General features: G+C 42.2%; 1 protein-coding gene across 1 annotated transcript; it reads right to left on the bottom strand.

Moving 5' to 3' along the window:
* Positions 1-7,303: 7,303 nt before the first annotated feature.
* On the bottom strand, positions 7,304-9,397 carry dph3 (diphthamide biosynthesis 3). Its single transcript, XM_018729299.1, has 3 exons — positions 9,263-9,397; positions 8,779-8,853; positions 7,304-7,951 (listed from the first exon to the last, which is right to left on the bottom strand). The coding sequence occupies exons 1-3, from the start codon at positions 9,368-9,370 to the stop codon at positions 7,880-7,882; spliced, it is 255 nt and encodes an 84-aa protein (XP_018584815.1). The 5' UTR covers positions 9,371-9,397; the 3' UTR covers positions 7,304-7,879.
* Positions 9,398-9,888: the final 491 nt, after the last annotated feature.

Genomic DNA, 9,888 nt, shown 5'->3' with positions numbered 1-9,888 from the left:
CCGCTATGTGGGCGAGAACCTAAGGAGCGGAGGGATCGAATTGCCCCAAAGATGCGTCACAGCACATGATCAGTCGTGGCTAACTTTACACTGGCTACTCTGCGAACATTGCAGAGTTACGATTTGGCAAATTTTGCGTATCTAGTTGTTCTCATCATGTTACTTCTTATTATGTATTTCCTTCACTGATCACATAAGGTCCGTTTCTGCTGGCACTGATGTTTGCCCCCTCAACCCCTTGGCAGTGAAGCGCACACAGGCCTGTGGGACCTCCTTAATCCACCTCACTTCCACATTGTTTACACCTGGGCTGGGGCTTAAGTTGTGAGCATCAGGGAACTGTGACAACCTTGCACAGGTTATGACATGAATCTGTCAACAACTAGGCGACTGGAAGCAAGGAATGAATTTTCTTTTGCTGGGATAATTAATAATTAATAAATCAGCACCATACTTTATACGAACGCTCCTTGGATGGGGCAGTTCTTTTCCTTGTGTTATGTGCGCGGATGTACTCATAAAATATGTTTTTACGCAACTGTTACTGGAAAAAAAAAAAAAAAAAACAGCAGTTAATAGGAGTTTTTGGAGACAACATGTTTTTATCTTCACTGACTTTCACTTTGTGTTTCCATTTTAATATAGCAAAGTTAATATAAGTATTTAAATAAACTTTGAAATTGGCCAAAAGCTGAGGAAAGTTGCACATGATTATATGGTGAATCAGCCAACAGTCAAGGTTCATTAGGAGGTTATGGAGAGTACTTTTTTTTAACTAATTTTAAAAGTTTTAATTTGTGAAGTTAATAGCAAAGCCTTAAGTTATTATTATTATTATTTCTTATAAGTTTTTTTATTATTATTATTTTAACTACACTATATAACCCATGAATAAAACAAGGGACATCTGTACAGTATTATTAAACTTTCGTTGATTGTGCCTTGGAGAGCAGGATGTTGCTGTGCATAGTGCCTGGGCTGTATGACTGGACATAGGTTTGTGTCCCAGTTCAGTCTTAGCGGAGCGTGGATGTACGGTCCGTGTTCATGTGGGTTTCCTCTCACGGTCCAGGGATATGTTTCAGGTTAACTGGAGACTGAATCATGTTTATGTGTGATCACATCAGTGTGTTTCTGTCTACCGTGCAATGGACTGGCATCCCATTCAGACTGTACCCTGTCTAACCTCGGTCTGAGTAGGTGCCAGACAGCTACAGTTCTGATGTACGAAAACCGGTTATCCATAGTCAGTGAGGGTAGGCACACTATGGTAACACAGTGAATTGACTGCAGTAGCAACAGGTCACAACAACAAGCACATCTTCTAATTGCTATAGAAAATACAAACCTGTTACATAAAATGTATGCGCTTATAACTGCCCCAAATTTTTCTGATTTTGGAATGTAAGCGCAGTGTTTTGAGGGGTTCTTGTTTTTTTTTTTCTTAATTTCATATTAAAGGTGTGCTGTCACTTTAAACAGTGCACACTGTCCCTCAGCTACTGGGTGGAAAATATAGCTGTTGGTTTGTGCTTTAAGCACTGTTTAAATAATAAAATTCAAATTTTAAAATTCAAATGTGAAAACACACTTTTTGTTTGAGTTAAATGCTTCCCTCTGCTGGTGTAGCAATGGAATCAGATGTTTTGCAGGGAGACACAGTTACAGAGTTGGCGCCCGAGGTTTGGGTCGGCCGGGCACTCGGCCCCGACCACCGCCCAAATCACAACGCACCGGCCCCTTATGGTTTCTCCGGCAGGTGGTGAGCCCACCGAAGAGCGGCTCCACGTTGTGGCTTCGGGCTGAGCCCGGCCAGGCCCCGTGGGCATAGACCTGGCCACCAGGCGCTCGCATGCGAGCCCCCCCCCCAGGCCTGGCTCCAGGGTGGGGCCCCGGTGACCCCATACCGGGCGGGGTAAACGGACGCCTTGATTTTTTTGTCATAAGGGGTTTTTGAACCGCGCTTTGTCTCGTCTGTCATCCAGGACCTGTCTGCCATGGGAGACCCTACCAGGGGCATGTAGCCCCAGACAACATAGCTCCTGGACTCATTCACAAATGCGGAGAAACATACCAGTAAAATAATAATAATAAATAATGTATTGGGGCAATGTGCGATGGGACCGTCTGTTTATTCCATTTAAAAACAGAGCAATTTTCCTTTTGACAAAAGTGCTTCTTTTACTTCAAGCTAACCCTAACAGGGTTATTTTCTTGCCCTTAGAGTAGTAATACTATAAAATCCAGTAAAGAGATGGCATTAATCTAGAATTGAAGTTCAACACAAATTATTACATTATGCAACAGTGTAATTATTTGTGGAAAAAATTGTCTAATATTTTACTGTCAAAATGATGACTAAAATGCAGTTGCCCACATATGAGTCACATAACTGTGACTTAGTGTACAAAGCATACATGTAAAGCTATACACACACACACACACACACACACACACACACACACACACACACACACACATCCCAAGAAGGGTTGCAGCAAGCTGGAGCCTAACCTGGCAATGCAGGGCGGAAGGGGACACACCCTGGACAGGATGCCAGTCCATCACAGGCCACCCCAAGCAGGACTCAAACCCCAGACCCACCAGAGAGCAGGACCCAGCCAAGCCCGCTGTGCCACCACGCCCCCCCTTATAAAGAACACACACATACTTGTACATTGTCTGAAACCGCTTGTCCCAAGCAGGGTTGGGGCGGGCTGGTGCCTAACCCGGCAACACAGGGCACAAGGGTGGAGGAGGAGGGGACACACCCCGGATGGGATGCCAGTCCATCGCAAAGCACCTCAAGCAGGACTCGAACCACAGACTCACCGGAGAGCAGGCCCCAGCCAAACCCATGGTGCCACTGCACCCCCTCCTTATAAAGCTATAGTTTGAATTAATGTTAAAACTGACTAGACGTGATCTAAGTGATTTTGAATGAGGTATTTTTGTTGATGAGGAAGGACCTGGCAATCCACCTCTGTTCCTCCCTTGACTTACCTTGAAAACCACGTGAGTGGTTGCTATGGATCAGGGTTGACTCGGCACCTTGCGTGCATGTTTGTTGGTATTAAATCTGATGTTTTCAGCATCTCAGAAACAGTCAGCCCCTTTAATTTTTGCACACTACAGAGTCAAGGGTTTATAAAGAATGATGTGACAAGTTAAAATCCAGTCTTTGGCAGTACTGTAAAGTGAATAAGTTTTCCTGATGAGAGGTCAGAGGAGCATGGTAACACTCCTGCAAACTAACATGCAAGTAAGCACACAGGTAAGCAAATTGTTCAGTACAACAATGGTGTGCAGGAGGGTACTGGAGTGCTCAACTTATCAGACCTTGAAGCAGTTTGGCAACAGTAGGTGAAGACCATGCCAGTTTAATCTCTTGCGAGGTCAAAATAAAAAGACAAGGTTCCAGTAGACATGTAGTCACAAAAAGTGGACGACTAAAGAGCAGAAAACATTGTCTCTCAAGTTTATTCAAGTTTATTCAAGAGTTTATTGTCATGTCTATAGTAAACAGTTCATTACACCATACAATGAAATTCTTACTCTGAATCCTCTCAGCAGCCTATGACATAAATTATAAGTACATAAGGAAAGAAAAACACAGGGCATAAATTACAAATTTACAAAAATTACTATCAAATGCCAGTTATTGTTGCAATATACTGACTGCAGGATTAGAAATCGGGATGAAAAGAACCCCTGGACCTGTGTGCCTGGAGTCAAGGATATAGACTGGCGGTGGTAGTGTAATGGTATAGGAAATGTTTTCTTGGCACACATTAGTTTTACTTGTACCAACTGAGCATTGTTTTTTTGAGTGTCACAAAGTGCCAGAGCATTATTGCTGATACGGTGCATCATTTCATCCCAAAACTACCTTTGTTTCAGACTGATACTTCCAAGTCCTCAGTTCACAGGCTAATAGAGCATCTATGAGATCAGGGGGAACACAATTAAAGCAGAATGAATGTGCTATCAAATATCTGCAGAAACTGTGTGAAGTTGTCAAACCCTCATGGACCAAAAACAATGTGAGATGTGTCCAGCACATTGTTGCTGAATTCAAGATGTTCTGAAGCTAAAAGAGGGTCACAGCTGTTATTAACTAGGTGTAGCTAAAAAAAGTGGCCAGTGAATATATTTCTAGGACGTTTTCCTCTAAACATCCAATATCATTCACAGGCATAGAATGTCCTGTGTAATGTACATTAGGATTCAGTGCCGTTGCATGTATACTTTTCGAAACGTCCTCCAGAGTGGACAAAACTGAATGGTTGGGTTTCAGGAGGATATTTTGCAATCATGTAAATGACACTTTTGTATTTCTGATACCATCTTACAGGGTCACACAGAGTATTGTTTTTTCTTATAAACTAAAATGTTGCCATAAAAATGACAATATGTCCTCAATAGTTCATGTAGAATTAGTAATTACTAAAAAATAACATTCAAATGAGTCCAACAGACAAAACTTATAGAACAAGTTTACTTTATAGACAGGAAACCATGAGAATACAAGCAGAGATAGCCACAGTAATGTATTACTTCAGTATGAGTTTTTAGTCAAATATGCATTCTGACTCATACCCATCCATCCAGATTTCCACAAAACACTGAACGAAAAGTGAAAAGATTAAATGTGTTAGATGAACTGTATTATGCTTGTCTGGCAGACGAGGGTAAAAGGCACTCTGATATAAATAGCCTCAGTCCCCCCCACCATGCACACTGGGGTGACGTGTGTGTCCTCTCGCCAGCATCCTCTGTAGGAATCCACTCAGTGCTGTGCAGAGTGCTGTGGGCAGCCCACTCTTGTGCCCTCACTGGCAGCAGTGCAGCCAAATGCATCGACTGCACGCGGCACATCTGCTGCACGCGGATTAAAGCTGCTTCGGTAAATAAGCAGGACCTTCAGTATTAACCGAAGGACACCGAGTCTTGGCCAGACTCAACTGTGCCACTGTGGACTCGCATCATTCAGTGCGCATTACTGCCAGGGTGTAAGAATGGTTACTTTCCCCAGGTCAAGACATTTTCACTATTACACTATTTTTTTTTTTAATTATTATTTTAAATTCCAGGGATGGCAAAGATTGTTTTACTTGGCAGAAGAACTTGATTTCAGTTTCACTATTTTCACCATGTCACCTTGTCCATTGGGAGCCTTAGTACCACACATAAATGTCAGCACTCAAAGGGGGTACATGATGATGTTTTCAAACATTGCACTTTCGTAATTAGCCATCATAATAGCAGAGACTCCGAAACACAGCCTGTTACAGACGGGACGTCATAAAAGTTAAATAATAAGCAAATTTATCAACTGGAAAGCAGGCCAGAATACAATTTGATGTGTCTAACATGAAAATATTGACGACTTTGACAGAAATGATTGGTGTCTTTGTTTCTTTTGCAAATTTATATTTTCCAGTTGCCATATTTAATATTATTAATTTATCTGATGCCTTTCTATAAAGGGACTTACAATCTTAAGGTTACAATTATTTACCCATTTATATAGCTGGATAATTTTACTGAAGCAATTTATGGTAAGTACTGTGCTTATGGGTACTACAGCCAGAAGTGAGATTCGAACGTGCAATCTTGGGGTCCAAAGGCATAGCATTCATTGCATTATTGTATCATTGTAAAGCAAAATCAAAGTACAGGTAAGCTCCAGCGTAACCTACTTATTTCATTTGTTGAGTGGTCACAGCAAGAACCACACACACACACACACACACACACACTTACTTACTTACTTACTTACTTACTTACTTACTTTCCGAACCACTTGTCCCAAGCGGGGTTGCAGGAAACTGGAGCCTAACCCAGCAACTCAGGGCGTAAGGCCGGAGGGGGAGGGGACACACCCAGGACGGGACGCCAGTCCGTCACAAGGCACCCCAAGCAGGACTCGAACCCCAAACCCATCGGAGAGCAGGACCCGGTCCAACCAACTGCACCACAGCGCCCCCGCAGCAAGAACTAAGACCTGATAAAATTTTAAAAATAAAAAATTGAAATTATTATAAAAGTAATAAATTATTAATAAGTATAAATAAATAAATCAGCTTTTCTTACATAATACATTCTCTCAGTAAAATGGCAACCCTCTAAGTTTTGTAAAAGCACAGTAACCAGTAAGTGCCAAAAGTAATTGATTTAAGAGAGCATTAGTGAATATGAACAGTGTACATTTTTCTGAATTATGCCAAGCCTAATGGTATCCTTGTTAATGATAATTAATCGACTGTTCACATATGTAGAGGAAACCATTAGTCTTGTGGTCTGGTCGGTCAGGTAAAATGCATGACTTCTAAGACTCTCTGTGACATATTAATTCGGTAACAGAATGTGAATCTCCTAGCGGAGCTGTATGACAAATCCAGGGCAGTGGATGTATACAAGGAGCAGGAGGTGTGACTGGTGTCACTGTTTTTTGCTGTGTGGTCAGTGATGACTTGTAGGTCGAATGGTTTGTACACATACATGTATATTGCTTTTGGAGCTTAGTTGATGACAGATTTAGACTTCTGTCTAAAACACCATAATAACAGTGTAAACAAAATGGATCTGCCAAAAGAAGGGGTAATAGAAAAGAAACAGAAATTCTAAAATATGTTTCTCCTCTTTAAGACATTAGAGGTCAAACTGTAAACTGGTCTGACTGCAGGGTGAGGGAGGTTTTGTTCTGCTTGGCTGCATTAAGCGATTCTGTAATCCTCATATTTTGCGGTTCCTTCCAGCTCTGCCCATTACTCCTGAGCGAGGCTTCACTCTGCTTTGCAAGCAGCTGCAATTTTAATGAGGCAATGTGTATGAAGGCCATTACAAAGCTAGATATGGACAAGCCAATTTAAAACCTTGTCATGCCTATTCTAAATCTGAAACAAGTCTCAGAAAAATATATATTTCAAATGTAGAAAAAATTCATACAGACATGCACTTCAGGGTCAGTGCTACATGCATTAGGTAAAAACACAGAAGGGTAAGACAAGAGAAATGAAATTTTGTAGTTTTCTACACATGGAGTATGGAGTGTATGGAGTCTATGTAGCACATAGGCCCCCTCTGCTGTTCAAATAAAGAACAGTGAAACATTAGTTTCTCATCCTGTCTTAGTCACCTGAAGCTGTACACGATGAAGGAAATTGTTTAAATTCTTTAACCTAGGTCACCACCTCCTGTATGAATGCTCTTCAGAAAAATATACAGGTCTGTCTGAATGGGAACCACTCCTTATGCTCACCTAGTCTTCACAGACAGACACAATTTCAAAATCAGGTGATTAAACTTGATTTTTTTCCCCCCAAATTTGTGTAACTGCCATAGCTTCTTTAGCACATAGAAGTCTGTCACTTGCATTGCTGCACCTAATTTTTTTGTTCTGTATAGCCTGTTGGGTGTCATTTTTGTGACGTGCACACAATTTTCTGCCTGTGGACCATTTAAAAATGACCAGTAACACTCAAGACAATTATTTATAATCCTTTTGGCCTTTAATTCTTTTACCTTTTTCAAAAAAAGAGGCAACAAACTTCAACAAAAGTTTGATCTTATATTTAATATGTAGGAATTTTTAAAAAAATAATTTAAGTAAGAAATGTTTGCATAAATGACATTTGATAAATAGAACAAAACTCAAGTATTTTCCGAAGCTGCACTTTCTGCATTGTGCCCAGCTCCACGATGTACAGGGGTCCAGACTCTCTTAGGGGACTATATGTGTTGTGCGTGTAGTTACTATGAGTATGAAGTGTCTTTCCTCGCTGCTGCGATCGAGGTGAGGGCTCATACACCTAGGCTATCAACACTAGGTAAAGCACCATGGTCAGGGGAGGTCACAGAAGAAGGAGCTCCAAGGTCATGTCTTGGCCAGTTCCACTTTGTTTTCCACTGCTGGTGCTGGAATTATCTCTCCGGACATGAAATCCTCCTGTTGCCAAGTGACAGAATCAGCTTCACTTCTGTTATGTTACACATACCGCTAGAACATTGTGTCGTGAAATAAATTTTTTACTGTATTAACAAAGCAATCTTAGTTATGGTATTTACTCACCAACAAATTTAGCAATATAGACTGATTTAACTGATACATTTGAAACCAAATCTATTACATGGGATGCTAATGTACAGAAGGGCCCAGTACATACATACATACATATAACCCTGAGTTCCACTTACACTGACTTTTTTTTTTTTTTTTTTTTTTAAACAAAGCAGCTTATGACATTAAGGTACCTACAATTACACACACACACACACACACACACACACACACACACACACACATTTTCAGAACCGCTTGTCCCATACGGGGTCGCGGGGAACCGGAGCCTACCCGGCAACACAGGGCGTAAGGCCGGAGGGGGAGGGGACACACCCAGGACGGGACGCCAGTCCGTCACAAGGCACCCCAAGCGGGACTCGAACCCCAGACCCACCGGAGAGCAAGACCGTGGTCCAACCCACTGCGCCACCGCACCCCCGGTACCTACAATTAATTACATATTTATATAGCTTGTTTCTTTTTCTTTTTCACTGGAGCAATTTAGATTAAGTATGTCAATCAGAAATGCTGCAGCTGGAGAGGGGATTGAGACCTGTGTGACCTCTGAATCCAAAGGCAGCAGGTGATCCCACAACACTACCTGCTGGGCATACGTTTGCCCTTACAACCAAACTAGATGTCCTCACGCCACCCCTCCTTGCTACAAGACTCCATGTTTTCTCAGTGAAGGTAAATCTACTGGTGACACTCACTTTGTCATAGATCACTCTGACTATGAGTGAGCAACTGGGACACGTTGCCACTTCTTCTCCGTTTTCCAGGTCCTCCTGCAACACAAGGTACAGTGAGGTGCAGTATAGAGTACATAAAGCCTAAACTACAGTACGTTACAGTAAAGTGCATTACATTAAGGTAAGTAGAGGTACAGTAAACTTAAGTTAAGAGGCTGTCTGTGTAGTGTAGAGCAACTTTCCCCCCCTACTAGCCCTAGTACCAGACCGAGGAACTAACAGACAACCACCCGATGAGTGCGAAATTATACCATCACAGCGAGTTTATCTCGCGACAGAAGACAGAGAGTTTACTTTAAATTAAATAAGTCTTGTATCAAAGCAGACTTCTTCTTCCGCCGGGTGTGACCGGACCGGCGTCTGCAGTCGGGACCGGCTTACGTAAGTTACGGACAGGAAAAATTGCCACCGAGGCGACACAAAAAGCCATTAAAACCCGACCTACTTTAGTAATAGCAAATCTGTCTCCGCATGGGCAGGGGAAATAATATGTTTCCGTTTCTTCGTCATATTCAAAGTCTTCGATTTCTACCTCGTCATGAAACACTGACATGGTGTCGACGTAAAGATGTGCGTTTTAAAAGGCAATCACGTGGCCACGGCTGCTGTCGCCGAAATTGTGCGTGAGGAAGTGCGTTCCCTGTGCATTGTGGGAAATGAAGTCCATAGTTATTGCAGGTGAACGCAAGGTCAGTAAGCGCAGTGGGAGCGCGTCATCGTAAATCTTTTACGTTTTACAGTTTTCATATGTCACGCGAGACGTGAAATGAGCCCAGTAGATATTTAGATTTACTTAACGAATTGTTTGTAAAAGGCAGAAAGCATCAAGACTGATAGTTACTGTTTAAGTTCGGTATTAGCTTGCAAACAGAAGGCAGGAATTTCAGCATTCCAGGTTTCAGTATCCCCTCCGTGAACCGCCACCTTACCGTGGTGGAGGGGTTTCAGTGCCTGAATGAGTCCAGGAGCTATGTTGTCTGGGGCTATATGCTCCTGGTAGGGTCTCCCATGGCAGACAGGTCCTGGATGACATACGAGACAAAGCGCGGTTCAGAAACCCCTTATGAAGAA

Source organism: Scleropages formosus, chromosome 14 (assembly GCF_900964775.1).
Source record: "Scleropages formosus chromosome 14, fSclFor1.1, whole genome shotgun sequence".
Classification (NCBI taxonomy): domain Eukaryota; kingdom Metazoa; phylum Chordata; class Actinopteri; order Osteoglossiformes; family Osteoglossidae; genus Scleropages; species Scleropages formosus.
This window is presented reverse-complemented; position numbering and strand designations above follow the sequence as displayed.